The sequence below is a fragment of the Pseudoliparis swirei genome, chromosome 10, assembly GCF_029220125.1.
Source record: "Pseudoliparis swirei isolate HS2019 ecotype Mariana Trench chromosome 10, NWPU_hadal_v1, whole genome shotgun sequence".
In the NCBI taxonomy this organism is placed as follows: Eukaryota; Metazoa; Chordata; class Actinopteri; order Perciformes; family Liparidae; genus Pseudoliparis; species Pseudoliparis swirei.
The window spans coordinates 517,005-540,642 of record NC_079397.1 but is presented as its reverse complement, the minus strand read 5'-3'; the positions used below and the strand labels follow the sequence as shown (position 1 = coordinate 540,642).

Genomic DNA, 23,638 nt, shown 5'->3' with positions numbered 1-23,638 from the left:
AAATTTGAAACATTTGAAATATGAAAAGTCATTCCAATCTAATCCTGAAGAAGCTGAATTGTTTAATATTTGAATTGTTTAAATAGCTGAATATATGAAGGAGAAGAAGAGGGACGAAAAAGGTACGGAAGAAATAGAATAAAAAGTTTAAATAAAGAAGACAAGAACAAGAGTTGGACTGCTGAAGCATTCCAACTAATAAAGATGACAAGAACAAGAGTTGGACTGCTGAAGCATTCCAACTAATAAAGATGACAAGAACAAGAGTTGGACTGCTGAAGCATTCCAACTAATAAAGATTACAAGAACAAGAGTTGGACTGCTGAAGCATTCCAACTAATAAAGAAGACAAGAACAAGAGTTGGACTGCTGGAGCATTCCAACTAATTATAAACAACACATCAAAGGAAGGAAAGAGCAGAAGATTCACATTGAAACAAATTGAACGAGTCAAATATTTAGTTTGGTGGAGATTTTATAATGAAAGGTAAGATGAGAGTACTCAGAGTACAGAGTACACACTAAGTGTTCAGAGTACTCTGAGTACACACTGAGTACTCTGAGTACACACTAAGTACTCTGAGTACTCGGTGTGCTCAGCAGCGCCTGCAGGTCTGGGGGCAGCGAGCTGCTGACGGACTCCATGAAGACCTCCAGCTGCTGCAGGACTCCGTCCTTCAGCTGCAGACGCTGCCGACGAGCTTTCACCTGGAGGAAGAGGAGGAGACGTCAGTGAGGAAGAGTTCAGGGACAACGTGTCCCAGAAGAGAACAAAGGATTCAGGACTCACCAGCTTCTCTCTCAGCTTCAGGATCAAGTCCACGAGTTCCACCTCAGACTTGTCTCGAGTCCAACCCACCAGGTCCTAGAGGGGGCGGAGCCAGGGGACACGGTCCAGATGTTCAGATGTCAGTGATACAGGTGTCAGTGATACACATGTCAGCGATACATATGTCAGCGATACATATGTCAGTGATACATGTCAGTGATACACATGTCAGCGATACATATGTCAGTGATACATATGTCAGTGATACACATGTCAGCGATACATATGTCAGCGATACATATGTCAGTGATACATGTCAGTGATACACATGTCAGCGATACATATGTCAGCGATACATATGTCAGTGATACACATGTCAGCGATACATATGTCAGCGATACATATGTCAGCGATACATATGTCAGTGATACACATGTCAGCGATACATATGTCAGCGATACATATGTCAGCGATACATATGTCAGTGATACATGTCAGTGATACACATGTCAGCGATACATATGTCAGCGATACATATGTCAGTGATACATGTGTCAGTGATACATATGTCAGTGATACATGTCAGTGATACACATGTCAGCGATACATATGTCAGTGATACACATGTCAGCGATACACATGTCAGTGATACATGTCAGTGATACACATGTCAGCGATACATATGTCAGCGATACATATGTCAGCGATACATATGTCAGTGATACATGTCAGTGATACACATGTCAGCGATACATATGTCAGTGATACATATGTCAGTGATACATATGTCAGTGATACATGTGTCAGTGATACATATGTCAGTGATACATGTCAGTGATACACATGTCAGCGATACATATGTCAGTGATACACATGTCAGCGATACATATGTCAGTGATACATATGTCAGTGATACATATGTCAGTGATACATATGTCAGCGACACATATGTCAGCGATACATGTCAGTGATACACATGTCAGCGATACATATGTCAGTGATACATATGTCAGCGACACATATGTCAGCGATACATATGTCAGTGATACACATGTCAGCGATACATATGTCAGTGATACATATGTCAGTGATACACATGTCAGCGATACATATGTCAGCGATACATATGTCAGCGATACATGTCAGTGATACATATGTCAGTGATACATGTCAGTGATACATATGTCAGTGATACATGTCAGCGATACATATGTCAGTGATACATATGTCAGTGATACATGTCAGTGATACATATGTCAGTGATACATGTCAGTGATACACATGTCAGCGATACATATGTCAGCGATACATATGTCAGTGATACATATGTCAGTGATACATGTCAGTGATACACATGTCAGCGATACATATGTCAGTGATACATATGTCAGCGATACATGTCAGTGATACATATGTCAGCGATACATATGTCAGTGATACACATGTCAGTGATACATATGTCAGCGATACATGTCAGTGATACATATGTCAGTGATACACATGTCAGTGATACATATGTCAGTGATACACATGTCAGTGATACATATGTCAGCGATACATGTCAGTGATACATATGTCAGTGATACACATGTCAGTGATACATATGTCAGCGATACATGTCAGTGATACATATGTCAGCGATACATATGTCAGTGATACATATGTCAGTGATACATATGTCAGCGATACATGTCAGTGATACATATGTCAGCGATACATGTCAGTGATACATGTCAGCGATACATATGTCAGTGATACACATGTCAGTGATACATATGTCAGTGATACATATGTCAGCGATACATGTCAGTGATACATATGTCAGCGATACATATGTCAGTGATACACATGTCAGTGATACATATGTCAGTGATACATATGTCAGCGATACATGTCAGTGATACATGTCAGCGATACATATGTCAGCGATACATATGTCAGTGATACACATGTCAGTGATACATATGTCAGTGATACATATGTCAGCGATACATATGTCAGCGATACATGTCAGTGATACATATGTCAGTGATACATGTCAGTGATACATGTCAGTGATACATATGTCAGCGATACATATGTCAGTGATACATATGTCAGTGATACATGTCAGTGATACATATGTCAGCGATACATGTCAGTGATACATATGTCAGCGATACATGTCAGTGATACATATGTCAGCGATACATGTCAGTGATACATATGTCAGTGATACATGTCAGTGATCCAGGTGTCAGTGATACATGTCAGTGATACATATGTCAGTGATACATGTCAGTGATCCAGGTGTCAGTGATACATGTCAGTGGTCCAGATGTCAGTGATACATGTCAGTGATCCAGATGTCAGTGATACATGTCAGTGGTCCAGATGTCAGTGATACATGTCAGTGATCCAGATGTCAGTGATACATGTCAGTGGTCCAGATGTCAGTGATACATGTCAGTGATCCAGGTGTCAGTGATACATGTCAGTGGTCCAGATGTCAGTGATCCAGGTGTCAGTGATACATGTCAGTGGTCCAGATGTCAGTGATCCAGGTGTCAGTGATACATGTCAGTGGTCCAGATGTCAGTGATACAACTCACAGCATCACAGATGACCTCCAGGTGAAGACTCTCCAGTTTCTGCGAACCAGATGTTTACAGTGATAATGTTTACAGTGATCCAGACCTCCTTCAAAAGAACCAGATGTTTACAGTGATAATGTTTACAGTGATCCAGATGTTTACAGTGACCCAGATGTTTACAGTGATAATGTTTACAGGGATCCTGTTTACAGTGATCCAGATGTTTACAGTGATCCAGATGTTTACAGGGATCCAGATGTTTACAGTGACCCAGATGTTTACAGTGATCCAGATGTTTACAGTGACCCAGATGTTTACAGTGATAATGTTTACAGTGACCCAGATGTTTACAGTGATCCAGATGTTTACAGTGATCCAGATGTTTACAGGGATCCTGTTTACAGTGATCCAGATGTTTACAGTGACCCAGATGTTTACAGTGACCCAGATGTTTACAGTCATAATGTTTACAGTGATCCAGATGTTTACAGTGACCCAGATGTTTACAGGGATCGAGATGTTTACAGTGACCCAGATGTTTATAGTGATAATGTTGACAGGGATCCAGATGTTTACAGTGACCCAGATGTTTACAGGGATCGAGATGTTGACAGGGATCCAGATGTTTACAGTGACCCAGATGTTTACAGTGATCCAGATGTTTACAGGGATAATGTTGACGGATCCAGATGTTTACAGTGATCCAGATGTTTACAGGGATCCAGATGTTTACAGTGACCCAGATGTTTACAGTGACCCAGATGTTTACAGGGATCCAGGTGTTTACAGTGATCCAGATGTTTACAGGGATCCAGATGTTTACAGTGATCCAGATGTTTACAGTGATCCAGATGTTGACAGGGATCCTGTTTACAGGGATCCTGTTTACAGTGATCCAGATGTTTACAGTGATCCAGATGTTGACAGGGATCCTGTTTACAGTGAGCCAGATGAAGTCCAGAAGTTTATTCTGAAAGTTACAACTTTATTCTGAAGGACAATGTCTTAACGAAGGAAGATGTTCAACACCTGAGGGACTCACCTGTACAGTCCCATCCAATCACCTTTGAGCACCGAGGTCAGCTGAGGCCCGGCGTGGTCCAGGGAGGACATGAACTCGTCCTGACTGAAGGGTCGGATCTGAGGAGGAGTCTGAACACACACACACACATGAAGCAGCCGACGACATCGCCGGGAGGTCATCCCCTACGACCCACTTCCTGTTTACCTTCCACGCCGTCACCGACCTCTGCAGCGGCATCAGGCTCGCCATGTAGCGCTCCTGACGACAACACAGAGCGTTAGTCCGACAAGACGAACGATGACGAGGCCGACGAGGGGGCGTGGCTGCTCACCAGCGGGATGATGAAGCTCTGCGTGAGCTCCAACAGGTGGCGCCTCAAGATGGCGCTCTGCACCTCGGACGGCCTCTTCCTCTGGATCCCCTGGAGACGGGTCAGAGTCGTCACGATGGCCCTCGGCCAATGAGACGGGTCAGAGTCGTCACGATGGCCCTCGGCCAATGAGACGGGTCAGAGTCGTCACGATAGCCCTCGGCCAATGAGACGGGTCAGAGTCGTCACGATGGCCCTCGGCCAATGAGACGGGTCAGAGTCGTCACGATGGCCCTCGGCCAATGAGACGGGTCAGAGTCGTCACGATAGCCCTCGGCCAATGAGATGCAGCGGGAGGAGGCCTCACCTTCAGCAGGCGCTTCAGAAGCAGCTTGTCTTTGTGGAGGAAGGTCTTGAACGCCGTGTAGATCCCTGCAGAAAGGAAGTGACCACGCATCAATCAAAAATCAATAACCAGTCACCAGTAACCAGTCACCTGTAACCAGTCACCAGTCACCAGTAACCAGTCACTTGTAACCAGTCACCTGTAACCAGTCACCTGTAACCAGTCACCAGTAACCAGTCACTTGTAACCAGTCACCTGTAACCAGTCACCTGTAACCAGTCACCAGTCACCTGTAACCAGTCACCTGTAACCAGTCACTTGTAACCAGTCACCTGTAACCAGTCACCTGTAACCATTCACCAGTCACCTGTAACCAGTCACCTGTAACCAGTCACCTGTAACCAGTCACCAGTAACCAGTCACCTGTAACCAGCCACCTGTAACCAGTCACCTGTAAGCAGTCACCAGTAACCAGTCACCTGTAACCAGTCACCTGTAAGCAGTCACCAGTAACCAGTCACTTGTAACCAGTCACCTGTAACCAGTCACCAGTAACCAGTCACCTGTAACCAGTAACCAGTCACTTGTAACCAGTCACCTGTAACCAGTAACCAGTCACTTGTAAGCAGTCACCAGTAACCAGTCACCTGTAACCAGTCACCAGTAACCAGTCAACTGTAACCAGTCACCTGTAACCAGTCACCTGTAACCAGTCACCAGTAACCAGTCACCAGTAACCAGTCAACTGTAACCAGTCACCTGTAACCAGTAACCAGTCACCTGTAACCAGTCACCTGTAACCAGTCACCAGTAACCAGTCACCTGTAACCAGTCACCTGTAACCAGTCACCTGTAACCAGTCACCAGTCACCTGTAACCAGTCACCTGTAACCAGTAACTAGTCACCTGTAACCAGTCACCTGTAACCAGTCACCTGTAACCAGTCACCAGTAACCAGTCACCAGTCACTTGTAACCAGTCACCTGTAACCAGTCACCTGTAACCAGTCACCTGGAACCATTCACCAGTAACCAGTCACCAGTAACCAGTCACCTGTAACCAGTCACCAGTAACCAGTCACCTGTAACCAGTCACCTGTAACCTGTAACCAGTCACCTGTAACCAGTCACCTGTAACCAGTCACCAGTCACCTGTAACCAGTCACCTGTAACCAGTCACCAGTCACCTGTAACCAGTCACCTGTAACCAGTCACCTGTAACCAATCACCAGTCACCTGTAACCAGTCACCTGTAACCAGTCACCTGTAACCAGTCACCTGTAACCAGTCACCTGTAACCATTCACCAGTCACCTGTAACCAGTCACCTGTAACCAGTCACCTGTAACCAGTCACCTGTAACCAGTCACCTGTAACCAGTCACCTGTAACCAGTCACCAGTCACCTGTAACCAGTCACCTGTAACCAGTCACCAGTCACCTGTAACCAGTCACCTGTAACCAGTCACCTGTAACCAGTCACCTGTAACCAGTCACCAGTAACCAGTCACCTGTAACCAGTCACCAGTCACCTGTAACCAGTCACCTGTAACCAGTCACCAGTCACCTGTAACCAGTCACCTGTAACCAGTCACCTGTAACCAATCACCAGTCACCTGTAACCAGTCACCTGTAACCATTCACCAGTCACCTGTAACCAGTCACCTGTAACCAGTCACCAGTCACCTGTAACCAGTCACCTGTAACCATTCACCAGTCACCTGTAACCAGTCACCTGTAACCAGTCACCAGTCACCTGTAACCAGTCACCTGTAACCAGTCACCTATAACCAGTCACCTGTAACCAGTCACCTGTAACCAGTCACCTGTAACCAGTCACCTGTAACCATTCACCAGTCACCTGTAACCAGTCACCTGTAACCAGTCACCTGTAACCAGTCACCTGTCACCAGTCACCAGTCACCTGTAACCAGTCACCTGTAACCAGTCACCTGTAACCAGTCACCAGTAACCAGTCACCTGTAACCAGTCACCTGTAACCAGTCACCTGTAACCAGTCACCAGTCACCTGTAACCAGTCACCTGTAACCAGTCACCTGTAACCAGTCACCTGTAACCAGTCACCTGTAACCAATCACCAGTCACCTGTAACCAGTCACCTGTAACCATTCACCAGTCACCTGTAACCAGTCACCTGTAACCAGTCACCTGTAACCAGTCACCTGTAACCAGTCACCTGTAACCAGTCACCTGTAACCAGTCACCAGTCACCTGTAACCAGTCACCTGTAACCAGTCACCAGTCACCTGTAACCAGTCACCTGTAACCAGTCACCAGTCACCTGTAACCAGTCACCTGTAACCAGTCACCTGTAACCAGTCACCTGTAACCAGTCACCTGTAACCAGTCACCAGTCACCTGTAACCAGTCACCTGTAACCAGTCACCAGTCACCTGTAACCAGTCACCTGTAACCAGTCACCAGTCACCTGTAACCAGTCACCTGTAACCAGTCACCAGTCACCTGTAACCAGTCACCTGTAACCAGTCACCAGTCACCTGTAACCAGTCACCAGTCACCTGTAACCAGTCACCAGTCACCTGTTCAGCAGCTGGTACCTGGTTTTGTGTCCAGGGCCTTCAGCTTGGACAGCTTCTTCACCTTCACCTGTTTGGGGAGGTCACCTGCATACACTCACAGTTCACCTGCTGGTCTGAACCCCTCATTACACCACCCTAACTACACCACCCCCACATCGTGATGACGTCACCACCCTCATTACACCACCCTAACTTCACCACCCTAACTACACCACCCTCCACAACGTGATGACGTCACCACCCTCATTACACCACCCTCCACAACGTGATGACGTCACCACCCTAACTACACCACCCTAACTACACCACCCTCCACAACGTGATGACGTCACCACCCTAACTACACCACCCTCCACAACGTGATGACGTCACCACCCGCACTACACCACCCTCATTACACCACCCTCCACAACGTGATGACGTCACCACCCACACTACACCACCCTCATTACACCACCCTAACTACACCACCCTCCACAACGTGATGACGTCACCACCCTCATTACACCACCCTCACTACACCACCCTCCACAACGTGATGACGTCACCACCCGCACTATACCACCCTCATTACACCACCCTCCACAGTGTTATGACGTCACCACTCGCACTACACCACCCTCATTACACCACCCTAACTACACCACCCTCCACAACGTGATGACGTCACCACCCTCATTACACCACCCTCATTACACCACCCTCATTACACCAACCTCATTACACCACCCTAACTACACCACCCTCCACAACGTGATGACGTCACCACCCGCACTATACCACCCTCATTACACCACCATCCATAATGTGATGACGTCACCACCTTAATTACACCACCCTCCATACCGTGATGATGCCACCACCATAATTACACCACCCTCATTACACCACCATCCATAATGTGATGACGTCACCACCCGCATTACACCACCCTCATTACACCACCCACATTACACCACCCTCCACAGCGTGATGACGTCACCAGAACAAGAAGGATAACTTCTTTTACCCGCCATCTTGATTTCTCCCAGTCGGACGACATGAGGCCAGTTCTGAAACGTCTTGATGAAGAACGGATTGGTGACTCCCAGAACCACGTTAGGCCTTAACAGGTGAGACAGACAGGTGAGACACAGACGGGAGACACAGACGGGTGAGACACAGACGGGTGTGACACAGACGGGTGAGACACAGACAGGTGAGACAGACAGGTGAGACAGACAGGTGGGACAGACAGGTGAGACACAGACAGGTGAGACACAGACGGGTGAGACACAGACAGGTGAGACACAGACAGGTGAGACACAGACGGGAGACACAGACGGGTGAGACACAGACGGGAGACACAGACGGGTGAGACACAGACGGGTGAGACACAGACAGGTGAGACAGACAGGTGAGACAGACAGGTGGGACAGACAGGTGAGACACAGACGGGTGAGACACAGACAGGTGAGACACAGACAGGTGAGACACAGACAGGTGAGACACAGACAGGTGAGACACAGACAGGTGAGACACAGACAGGTGAGACACAGACAGGTGAGACACAGACAGGTGAGACACAGACAGGTGAGACACAGACAGGTGAGACAGGTGAGACACAGACAGGTGAGACACAGACAGGTGAGACACAGACAGGTGAGACACAGACAGGTGAGACACAGACAGGTGAGACACAGACAGGTGAGACAGACAGGTGAGACACAGACAGGTGAGACACAGACAGGTGAGACACAGACAGGTGAGACACAGACAGGTGAGACACAGACAGGTGAGACACAGACAGGTGAGACACAGACAGGTGAGACACAGACAGGTGAGACACAGACAGGTGAGACACAGACAGGTGAGACACAGACAGGTGAGACAGGTGAGACACAGACAGGTGAGACACAGACAGGTGAGACACAGACAGGTGAGACAGGTGAGACACAGACAGGTGAGACAGGTGAGACACAGACAGGTGAGACACAGACAGGTGAGACACAGACAGGTGAGACACAGACAGGTGAGACACAGACAGGTGAGACACAGACAGGTGAGACACAGACAGGTGAGACACAGACAGGTGAGACACAGACAGGTGAGACACAGACAGGTGAGACACAGACAGGTGAGACACAGACAGGTGAGACACAGACAGGTGAGACACAGACAGGTGAGACACAGACAGGTGAGACACAGACAGGTGAGACACACGACAGGTGAGACACAGACAGGTGAGACACAGACAGGTGAGACACAGACAGGTGAGACACAGACAGGTGAGACACAGACAGGTGAGACACAGACAGGTGAGACACAGACAGGTGAGACACAGACAGGTGAGACACAGACAGGTGAGACACAGACAGGTGAGACACACACGACAGGTGAGACACAGACAGGTGAGACACAGACAGGTGAGACACAGACAGGTGAGACACAGACAGGTGAGACACAGACAGGTGAGACACAGACAGGTGAGACACAGACAGGTGAGACACAGACAGGTGAGACAGGTGAGACACAGACAGGTGAGACACAGACAGGTGAGACACAGACAGGTGAGACACACGACAGGTGAGACACAGACAGGTGAGACACAGACAGGTGAGACACAGACAGGTGAGACACAGACAGGTGAGACACACGACAGGTGAGACACAGACAGGTGAGACACAGACAGGTGAGACACAGACAGGTGAGACACAGACAGGTGAGACACAGACAGGTGAGACACAGACAGGTGAGACACAGACAGGTGAGACACAGACAGGTGAGACACAGACAGGTGAGACACAGACAGGTGAGACACAGACAGGTGAGACACAGACAGGTGAGACACAGACAGGTGAGACACAGACAGGTGAGACACAGACAGGTGAGACACAGACAGGTGAGACACAGACAGGTGAGACACAGACAGGTGAGACACAGACAGGTGAGACACAGACAGGTGAGACACAGACAGGTGAGACACAGACAGGTGAGACACAGACAGGTGAGACACAGACAGGTGAGACACAGACAGGTGAGACACAGACAGGTGTGACACACGACAGGTGAGACACAGACAGGTGAGACACAGACAGGTGAGACACAGACAGGTGAGACACACGACAGGTGAGACACACGACAGGTGAGACACAGACAGGTGAGACACAGACAGGTGAGACACAGACAGGTGAGACACAGACAGGTGAGACACAGACAGGTGAGACACAGACAGGTGAGACACAGACAGGTGAGACACAGACAGGTGAGACAGGTGAGACACAGACAGGTGAGACACAGACAGGTGAGGTGAGACACAGACGGGTGAGACACACGACAGGTGAGACACAGACAGGTGAGACACACGACAGGTGAGACACAGACAGGTGAGACACAGACAGGTGAGACACACGACAGGTGAGACACAGACAGGTGAGACACAGACAGGTGAGACACAGACAGGTGAGACACACGACAGGTGAGACACAGACAGGTGAGACACAGACAGGTGAGACACAGACAGGTGAGACACACAGACAGGTGAGACAGGTGAGACACAGACAGGTGAGACAGGTGAGACACAGACAGGTGAGACACAGACAGGTGAGACACAGACAGGTGAGACACAGACAGGTGAGACAGGTGAGACACAGACAGGTGAGACACAGACAGGTGAGACACACGACAGGTGAGACACAGACAGGTGAGACACAGACAGGTGAGACACAGACAGGTGAGACACACGACAGGTGAGACACAGACAGGTGAGACAGGTGAGACACAGACAGGTGAGACAGACAGGTGCTCACGGGGCCTGGGTGCGGGTGGTGTACTCCCTGAACTCGCTGTCGTGGACGGTGAAGTAGGGACGGAAGTCGCAGCAGAACTTCAGAGGACTGATGGAGCTGCGAGAGGACAGACTGTTACCACGGCAACAACACAAACACCGCCCTCTGGTTGGCTACTAGGAGCTCTGTTGCTATTGGCTGTTCAGTCACCTGACGAGAGCCAGCACGGTTTCCGAGGAGACGGTGGGAGACGGCGCCATGACGACCACCGGTTCCCCGAGCAACATCAGCTCCCAGAACATCTGCAGGTGAACCAGGACCGACTGGAAACACCTGAGAGGTCAAAGGTCACCTGATCATTATGTTTCTATCGTGGATATGAGACTCACCTGTAGAGGTCAACGGTCACGTATCTGGATATGAGACTCACCTGTAGAGGTCAACGGTCACGTATCTGGATATGAGACTCACCTGTAGAGGTCCAGCTCGTGGAGGGTGGGCAGTACAGTGGGAGCCGGCAGGAGGTTCTGAGGAACACATCAGAGTTCATGATGCTAACGTTATTATTATTATTATCAATACCAGACCTCTAGAGCCCTGTAGTCCTGAGACCAGACCTCTAGAGCCCTGTAGTCCTGAGACCAGACCTCTAGAGCCCTGTAGTCCTGAGACCAGACCTCTAGAGCCCTGTAGTACTGAGACCAGACCTCTTGCTGCCGGACTGGACTCCCTCCGGCCGGGTCCGTGATGGATGGGATCCGAACCTGAAACATTTCATGAAAACAGGAACATTTTTTTTTTTCCACTCAAAATCAAACAAACATGAAACTGGTAAAAAATAGAAATCAAGTTATGAAAGTTGAATTCACTTTTCATGTTGCTCAACATATACACACAAACATATACACACATAAACACATATTAACATATACACACATAAACATACACACAAACACACATAAACATATACACACATAAACATAAACACACATAAACATATACACACAAACACACATAAACATATACACACAAACACACATAAACATATACACACATAAACATACACACACATAAACACATATACACATAAACATACACACACAAACATATACACACATAAACATATATACACATAAACATATACACGTTCACAAACATATACACACATAAACATACATACACACACATAAACACATATAAACATACACACACAAACATATACACACACATAAACATACACACATAAACATTAGTGCTGTGAAAAATAACGCGTTAACTCAGTTAATTAAATTACAGGTTTATAACGAGTTATTTTTTTTAACGCATTTAACGCATGCGCAGAATGAGCTTCAATCCGTCTGTTGTTGGTCGTCTCTCCAGCAGCGTGTCATTCTGTCTCTAGTGTCGCATTAACACGACTCCGATCTCCGTCTCGCGCGCCGCAGAGCTCGGATGCCGGCGTGTGCGCGCACATCGGGACGGAAAAAAGTCACTTGCAAAATGAGCTTCCAATGCACCACTTCAATCTGAACTCTGTCCGCTCTCATGCAGACGGTCTGTTCATCGGTAATGATCCTTCCGCAGGTTCACCTCCGGAAACCTTGTTACGACTTCTACTTCCTGTAGATCAGGGTCTCAACACGTCGATCGCGACCTGCCAGTCGATCGCGGCGTAGTGTCGGTAGATCGCATGACATTAAAGAGATTGGCCCGCCCCTGACATGTTCTCTAGAGCACGTCTTTGTTCTTTTATTAAACTAAACGTCTGTTGTTGATCGTATCTCCACAGCAGCATGTCATCTCTGTCTCTTCGCGTTGCGTTAACACTTATCGATCTCCGTCCCGCGCCACAGAGCTCCGTGCGCGCGCATCGGGACCGAGCAAAACAAAAGTCACTTGTCAATCTGTCCACCTGTCCGGGCCGGTGAGGTTTCAGCTTTGCAGCGGTGTCCCGCCGTCCCTTTCATCACGGCCCAGTTCATGAAGAAAACCCACACAGTCAGTTTGCCTCAGCAGCTGCTAGAGGAAGACTAGAGGCCTTTAGATTGTATCATGGTGGAGTTAATGGTTGACAAACAAGAGAAACATGTTCTGTTTAACCCTCCTGTTACCTTTACATTTACTAACATATTTTACCCTCGGGGTCAATTTGACCCCAGCAATTAAAACCTCCAGAAAATTATTAGAATTAATATTGCTTCCCAAGTTTAAGTGTGAGGTACTTTATGTTTGTTTGTTGACTACCTAAATAGCCCTTTAAATAAATAAAAAAGTTGATATTTCTTATATGTTTGACACAGTGAAAAACAGCCTGGGGTCAAATTGACCCCAAAGAACACCGACATTAAACATTGAATGGGGTCAAATTGACCCGAAAGGTAACAGGAGGGTTAAACATTCTGTTTAGGATGAAGATGTATTAATGTTCCATATGGAAGAAAACTGCTAAATAACTGCTGAGTTGCAGCACCATTGTATAGAAGAATGTATAAATGTATATATCCGTCTTTTGTCATAAATCTCTATGTTCTCACAAAATATACCGAGAATATCGGTAATATGTGATTAATCATGATTAATCCACAAAAACCTGTGATTAATCCGATTAAAAATGTTAATCGTTTCACAGCCCTAATAAACATATACACACATAAACACACACACACATAAACATACACACACAAACATATACACATAAACATACACACACAAACATATACACACATAAACATATACACACATATACATATACACACATAAACATACACACACAAACATATACACACATATACATATACACACATAAACATATACACACATAAACACACATAAACATATACACACATAAACATATACATATACATATACACACATATACATATATACATATACACACATATACATATATACATATACAAATATAAACATATACACATATAAATATACACATAAACATATACACATAAACATATACACATAAACATATACACATAAACATACACACATAAACATATACACACATAAACATATACACACAAACATATACACACATAAACATATACACATAAACATACACACACAAACATATACACATAAACATACACATAAACATAAACATATACACACATATACACACATAAACATATACACACATAAACATATACACATAAACATATACACACATATACATATACACACATAAACATATACACATAAACATATACACACATAAACATATACACACATATACATATACACACATAAACATATACACATAAACATATACACATAAACATATACACAAACATATACACACATATACATATACACACATAAACATACACACATAAACATATACACACAAACATATACACACATAAACATATACACATAAACATATACACACATAAACATATACACACATAAACATATACACACATAAACATATACACATAAACATATACACACATATATACACATAAATATACACACATAAATATATACATATACATATACACATAAATATATACACATAAACATACACACATAAACATATATACATAAACATATACATATAAATATACACATATATATATATACACATATAAATATACATATAAACATATACACATAAACATATACACACATAAACATATACACAAATATACATATACACACATATAACATATACATATATATATACACATATACATACATATAAATATACATATACATATATACACATATATATATACATATAAATATACACATATATATATATACATATATAACACATATATACACATAAACATATACACATAAACATATACACATATATACATATATACACACATAAACATATAAATATATACACACAAACATATACACACATATACATATACAAACATAAACATATACACATATATATAACATATACACATATATATACATATATACATATAAACATAAACATATACACACATAAACATATACACATATAAACATATATACACATATACATATACATATACATATACACATAAACATATACACACATAAATATATATACACATAAATATATACACAAACATATACATATAACATATACACATATACATAAACATATACACATAAACATATATACATATACATATACACATAAACATATATATATATACATATATATACATATAAATATACACATAAATATATACACATAAACATACACATAAACATATACACATATAAATATATACACATAAACATATACACACATAAACATATATACACATAAACATATACACATATATATACATATACACACATAAACATACACACATAAACATATACACACATACACACATAAACATATACACACATAAACATATACACACATAAACATATACACACATAAACATACACACATAAACATATACACACATATACATATACACACATAAACATATACACATAAACATATACACACATAAACATATACACAAACATATACACACATATACATATACACATAAACATATACACACATAAACATACATAAACATAAACATATATATATACATATACATATACACATAAACATATACATATACACACATAAACATATACACACATAAACATATACACATAAACATATACTCACATATACACACATAAACATATACACATAAACATACACACATAAACATATACACACATAAACATATACACATAAACATATACATATACACACATAAACATATACACATAAACATATACACACATACACATACACACACAAACATATACACACATATACACATAAACATATACATAAACATATACACATATAACATATACACATATAAACATATATATACATATATATATACATATACACATAAACAAACATACACACATAAACATATACACACATAAACATATACACACATAAACATATACACACATAAACATATACACATAAACATATACACACAAACATATACACATAAACATATACACACATAAACATATACATATACATATACACACATATACATATACACACATAACCATACACACACAAACATATACACACATATACATATACACACATAAACATACATATAAACATATACACATATATACATACATATACACATAAACATATACACATAAACATATACACAAACATATACACACATATACATATACACACATAAACATACACACATTAACATATACACATAATATATATACATATATACATATACACACACAAACATATACATATACACACATAAACATATACACATAAACATATACACACTTATACATATACACATAAACATACACACACAAACATATACACACATATACACACATAAACATATACACACATAAACATACACATAAACATATACACATATATATATACACATATATACACACATAAACATACATATAAATACACATATAACATATATAAACATATACATATATAAATATATATAAACATACACACATAAAACATATACATACACATAAACATATAAACATACATAAACATATACACATATATATATACACACATATACATATACACAAACATATAACATATACATATAAATATACATATAAAATACACATAAACATATACACACATATACATATACATATATATAACATACACACACATAAACATACACACACATAAACATATACACACATATACACATAAACATACACACACATAAACATACACACACATAAACATACACACACATAAACATAGACACACACAATAATATAATTATATTCCCCAACACTACAAAGCAGAGGCTGAAGCTGTGATTGGCTGTTAGTGAAATGCACCCTGGAAGTCACCTGTATGACCCCTCCTCTTCCTCCTCCTCACCTGTAAGACCACGCCCATCACAGGCAGGTTGAGGGTGAGTCCAGGTGCGGGCGAAGGCCATTGGTCGATCCCGTTACACACTGAGGACGACAGGAAGACGTCATTCATTCCTCTGACCGGCCCACGCTGATGACATAGCATGACATCATCGTGAGTCATTCCTCTGACCGGCCCATGCTGATGACATAGCATGACATCATCACCTGCTTCCAGACACGGCGCCAGCTTCTCAAAGAACTCCGGAGCCACGATCTGCAGCAGCGAGTGGAACAGGTGAGGGTACGGCAACCTGGAGACCAGCACCAGGGACTGCAGCACACACACACACACACACAGGTGAGGGTACGGCAACCTGGAGACCAGCACCAGGGACTGCAGCACACACACACACACACACAGGTGAGGGTACGGCAACCTGGAGACCAGCACCAGGGACTGCAGCACACACACACACACACACACAGGTGAGGGTACGGCAACCTGGAGACCAGCACCAGGGACTGCAGCACACACACACACACACAGGTGAGGGTACGGCAACCTGGAGACCAGCACCAGGGACTGCAGCACACACACACACACACACAGGTGAGGGTACGGCAACCTGGAGACCAGCACCAGGGACTGCAGCACACACACACACACACACACACAGGTGAGGGTACGGCAACCTGGAGACCAGCACCAGGGACTGCAGCACACACACACACACACACACACAGGTGAGGGTACGGCAACCTGGAGACCAGCACCAGGGACTGCAGCACACACACACACACACACAGGTGAGGGTACGGCAACCTGGAGACCAGCACCAGGGACTGCAGCACACACACACACACACCCCGTACAGGTGAGGTCACACACACACCACGTGTTAACAGGTCAACAGGTGGCTGACCTTCTGGAAGTATCCTCTCTTCACAGAAACATCCTTCACCTGTCTGAAATAGAATAACAATAAACACAATGGGACGCCTCCTCTGAGGAGCAAATAAATATAATAAACATGATTGACCAGAGTTCAAAGCTTGCTTTGTAATAAATAAATAAATAATCAATAAACACACATTGGCCGTGTAAATAAATATAAATAAACCTGAACACATGAAACCTGATCAATAAATACAAATAAACACACAACAGGCCTAAATATAATAAACAGGCCTGATGCAGGTGGGCGGGCCTCCCTCTTCGACCGACAGACTGACGGAACCGGAAGCTGAACTGAGTGTCCCCAATGCATCCTGGGAAATGAAGTCAGACATGTGACCTTAAACACACAGCTCATGTAAATAAATATGGGAAATGGAGAACACATGAAACATGTGAATAAATAAAAATAAACACACATACAACGTGTAAATAAATATAAATAAACATGAACACATGAAACATGTGAATAAATAAAAATAAATAAAAATAAACACACAACGTGTAAATAAATATAAATAAACATGAACACATGAAACATGTGAATAAATAAAAATAAATAAAAATAAACACACATACGTGTAAATAAATATAAATAAACATGAACACATGAAACATGTGAATAAAATACAAATAAACACACAACGTGTAAATAAATATAAATAAACATGAACACATGAAACATGTGAATAAATAAAAATAAATAAAAATAAACACACATACAATGTGTAAATAAATATAAATAAACATGAACACATGAAACATGTGAATAAATAAAAATAAACACACATACCAACGTGTAAATAAATATAAAAAAACATGAACACATGAAACATGTGAATAAATAAAAATAAATAAAAATAAACACACATACGTGTAAATAAATATAAATAAACATGAACACATGAAACATGTGAATAAATAAAAATAAACACACATACAACGTGTAAATAAATATAAATAAACATGAACACATGAAACATGTGAATAAATAAAAATAAACACACATACGTGTAAATAAATATAAATAAACATGAATAAACACATAAAATATGTGAATAAATACAAATAAACACACATACGTGTAAATAAATAGAAATAAACATGAATAAACTCATAAAACATGTGAATAAATAAAAATAAATAAAAATAAACACAAATACAACGTGTAAATAAATATAAATAAACATGAATAAACACATGAAACATGTGAATAAATACAAATAAATAAAAATAAACACACATACAATGTGTAATTAAATATAAATAAACATGAATAAACTAGGGCTGTCAGCGTTAACGCGTTAATCTATGCGATTAATTTGGCCGCGTTAACGCACAAAAATATTTTAACGCAATTAACGCCATTTTTTTTTTTGTTTTTTGTTTTTTTAAACCACGGTAGTACGGTTTAACACTGTTTCCGTTTTTAAAACAATTATTTCTCCGCGAAAATAAGGAGTAGAAATCAGTTTAAACTCGTGGATGAATCAGTCGGGTTTCCTCCTGCTGCTCCTTCCTCCCGTCTCCCCCTCTGATACACAGAGGAACGGAGGGGCGACGTGTCGGGTGACGCGGCGCGGAAAGAACTCGTCACACGAAACCTTCAACGTGATTGGTCAATCCGTTTGTCTGTCAACATTTAGCGAAAAAACAACCAATGAACACTCAGTAAATCACAAAGGACCTCCCACCTCACGTGATGCTCTGCTCTCTGCTGTCAGTCAGAGAGCAGAGAACATGGCACCAGGCAACTGAGCCTCATTGAATAGAGAGCTGAGATTGTTCTGGAATGTTTGATGTAGAACACATGGGTATGTGTCATATGCAAACGCCTTTAAAAGGTAAATTGACATTTTTTTGTAAAATGTATAAAATGAGCCCAGCCTCCAGAGGGTTAACATGACATATTTGAATGTCAGTCAGTTACCAAGGCCACTGGTTCTGCTGTTGTTCAGTGTTAAGGATGACAGGACCAATGGGGTCTCAATATACTTCTTTTTTTTTACTAATCTGATGAAGAAACTGAAGAAACAATTTATCATCCACGATATTAAATATCTCGCTGGCACTTTATAGGTAGGAGCCTCTTTGAAAACACAGCTCTGTGTGAAGTTTGGTCTTTAAAAAGAATGAACTTTTAACTTTTAACTTTTAATTGCAATTAATCGCGATTAATCGCGATTAATTAATCGCAATTTCACAATGTGCGATTAATTAGTTACATTTTTTTAATCGATTGACAGCCCTAGAATAAACACATGAAACATGTGAATAAATAAAAATAAATAAAAATAAACACACATACAACATGTAAATAAATATAAATAAACATGAATAAACACATAAAACATGTGAATAAATACAAATAAATATAAAAAATAAAAAAAATACATATAAAACGTGTAAATAAATATAAATAAACAAACACATAAAACATGTGAATAAATATAAATGAATGTAAATGAATACATAGAAAACATATCGAACATGTAAATAAATATAAATAAAAACAAACATATGAAACACAAACATTTCAAATATGTAAAACACGTAAATAAATATAAATAAATATGATTAAACATTAATATAATCAAAGCATGTATTTTTTATAAATATAATTAAACATATTAATATATTCAAAACATGTATTATATATAAATAAATATAATTAAACATATTAATATATTCAAAACATAATATATATAAATAAATATAATTAAACATATTAATATAATCAAAACATATAATATATATAAATAAATATAATTAAACATATTAATATAATCAAAACATATAATATATATAAATAAATATTAGACATATTAATATAATCAAAACATATAATATATATAAATAAATATAATTAAACATATTAATATAATCAAAACATATAATATATATAAATAAATGTAATTAAACATATTAATAGAATCATAAAAAATACAAAAGATACAAATAATAGAATCTAACATACGTAAATATAATATAAACATATAAATAATAAAATGAAACATTAAAGTTATAATCATAAATAAATAACATAATTACCTCTTTTTCTGTGAGCTTCACATCCTTAGGAAACACCAGCTGGAACACAAGAGATCAATCAATCCTCCTATTGATCAGGAACAAGAGATCAATCAACACTCCTATTGATCAGGAACAAGAGATCAATCAACACTCCTATTGATCAGGAACAAGAGATCAATCAACACTCCTATTGTTCTCCTCGTGTTCTCCTCGTGTTCTCCTCGTGTTCTCCTCTTGTTCTCCTCGTGTTCTCCTCTTGTTCTCCTCGTGTTCTCCTCGTGTTCTCCTCTTGTTCTCCTCGTGTTCTCCTCTTGTTCTCCTCGTGTTCTCCTCGTGTTCTCCTCTTGTTCTCCTCGTGTTCTCCTCTTGTTCTCCTCGTGTTCTCCTCTTGTTCTCCTCGTGTTCTCCTCTTGTTCTCCTCTTGTTCTCCTCGTGTTCTCCTCTTGTTCTCCTCGTGTTCTCCTCTTGTTCTCCTCGTGTTCTCCTCTTGGTCTCCTCGTGTTCTCCTCGTGTTCTCATCTTGTTCTCCTCGTGTTCTCCTCGTGTTCTCCTCTTGTTCTCCTCGTGTTCTCCTCTTGTTCTCCTCGTGTTCTCCTCGTGTTCTCATCTTGTTCTCCTCGTGTTCTCCTCTTGTTCTCCTCGTGTTCTCCTCTTGTTCTCCTCGTGTTCTCCTCGTGTTCTCATCTTGTTCTCCTCGTGTTCTCCTCTTGTTCTCCTCGTGTTCTCCTCTTGTTCTCCTCGTGTTCTCCTCTTGGTCTCCTCGTGTTCTCCTCGTGTTCTCATCTTGTTCTCCTCGTGTTCTCCTCGTGTTCTCATCTTGTTCTCCTTGTGTTCTCCTCTTGTTCTCCTCTTGTTCTCCTCATGTTCTCATCTTGTTCTCCTCTTGTTCTCCTCGTGTTCTCCTCTTGTTCTCCTCTTGTTCTCCTCGTGTTCTCCTCTTGTTCTCCTCGTGTTCTCCTCGTGTTCTCATCTTGTTCTCCTTGTGTTCTCCTCTTGTTCTCCTCTTGTTCTCCTCGTGTTCTCCTCGTGTTCTCCTCTTGTTCTCCTCGTGTTCTCCTCTTGGTCTCCTCGTGTTCTCCTCGTGTTCTCATCTTGTTCTCCTCGTGTTCTCCTCTTGTTCTCCTCGTGTTCTCCTCTTGTTCTCCTCGTGTTCTCCTCTTGTTCTCCTCGTGTTCTCCTCGTGTTCTCCTTTTAGTCTCCTCGTGTTCTCCTCGTGTTCTCCTCTTGTTCTCCTCTTGTTCTCCTCGTGTTCTCCTCTTGTTCTCCTCTTGTTCTCCTCTTGTTCTCCTCGTGTTCTCCTCTTGTTCTCCTCGTGTTCTCCTCTTGTTCTCCTCTTGTTCTCCTCGTGTTCTCCTCTTGGTCTCCTCGTGTTCTCCTCTTGTTCTCCTGACGACAACAACAAACACCTGACAACAACAAACACCTGACAACAACAACAAACACCTGACAATAACAAACACCTGACGACAACAAACACCTGACGACAACAACAAACACCTAACAACAACAAACACCTGACGACAACAAACACCTGACGACAACAACAAACATCTGACAACAACAAACACCTGACAACAACAAACACCTGACGACAACAAACACCTGACGACAACAACAAAACAAACACCTAACAACAACAAACACCTGACGACAACAAACACCTGACGACAACAACAAACACCTGACAACAACAAACACCTGACAACAACAAACACCTGACGACAACAAACACCTGACGACAACAACAAACACCTGACGACAACAAACACCTGACAACAACAAACACCTGACAACAACAACAAACACCTGACAACAACAAACAACTGACAACAACAAACACCTGACAACAACAACACACACCTGACAACAACAAACAACTGACAAGAACAAACACCTGACGACAACAAACACCTGACGACAACAAACACCTGACGTCACCGACGCGTCACCGGCTGTTCACCTGCAATACATATCCATCCTCCGGAGCCCTTTGATGAACGGAGCTAATGATGCTAAGCTAACACCCCCTCACCTCTAAGGCCTGTCCGAGCTCCAGGTCGAAGGTCACGACACACACGCACTCCAACCACGAGGAGAAGCGCGCCCACGCGCACCGGCCGTCCCCGCAGTCCGCCTCCTTGTGGCGGAGAGAACCGGAGCCGGTAACCGGGTCCATCAGGCCCGGAGCAGCGCTGCCTCCATCCTCTGGTCCTCCATCACTAGGTCTACCGGGAGCAGCTGGGCCTCGAGCGCCCTCTGGTGGAGGCCAGCTGCCACTGCACCGTGGTCTACCGGGAGCAGCGGGGCCTCGAGCGCCCTCTGGTGGAGGCCAGCTGCCACTGCACCGTGTACACAGAGCTACAGGTCTCGTGTTCTGTGTTGAAATAAACAACAAAGTGTTGTTGTTGTTG

General features: G+C 42.0%; 1 protein-coding gene across 1 annotated transcript; it reads right to left on the bottom strand.

Moving 5' to 3' along the window:
* Positions 1–457: 457 nt before the first annotated feature.
* dennd6b (DENN/MADD domain containing 6B) lies at positions 458–23,420 on the bottom strand. Its single transcript, XM_056425434.1, has 19 exons — positions 23,260–23,420; positions 21,246–21,284; positions 18,429–18,508; positions 18,163–18,244; positions 17,465–17,570; positions 17,262–17,341; positions 12,055–12,111; positions 11,819–11,874; positions 11,558–11,680; positions 11,369–11,464; positions 8,590–8,684; positions 7,599–7,664; positions 5,044–5,108; positions 4,698–4,787; positions 4,571–4,624; positions 4,384–4,494; positions 3,361–3,399; positions 791–865; positions 458–708 (listed from the first exon to the last, which is right to left on the bottom strand). The coding sequence occupies exons 1-19, from the start codon at positions 23,401–23,403 to the stop codon at positions 571–573; spliced, it is 1,596 nt and encodes a 531-aa protein (XP_056281409.1). The 5' UTR covers positions 23,404–23,420; the 3' UTR covers positions 458–570.
* Positions 23,421–23,638: the final 218 nt, after the last annotated feature.

Coding starts and splice junctions, on each gene's coding strand:
- dennd6b (XM_056425434.1), bottom strand. CDS start 23,403: ATGGACCCGGTTACCGGCTCCGGTTCTCTCCGCCACAAGGAGGCGGAC. Junction 11,465..11,557: donor ACCGTGCTGGCTCTCGTCAG/GTGACTGAACAG, acceptor GTCCTCTCGCAG/CTCCATCAGTCCTCTGAAGT. Junction 5,109..7,598: donor GGCCCTGGACACAAAACCAG/GTACCAGCTGCT, acceptor TCCTTTCTGCAG/GGATCTACACGGCGTTCAAG.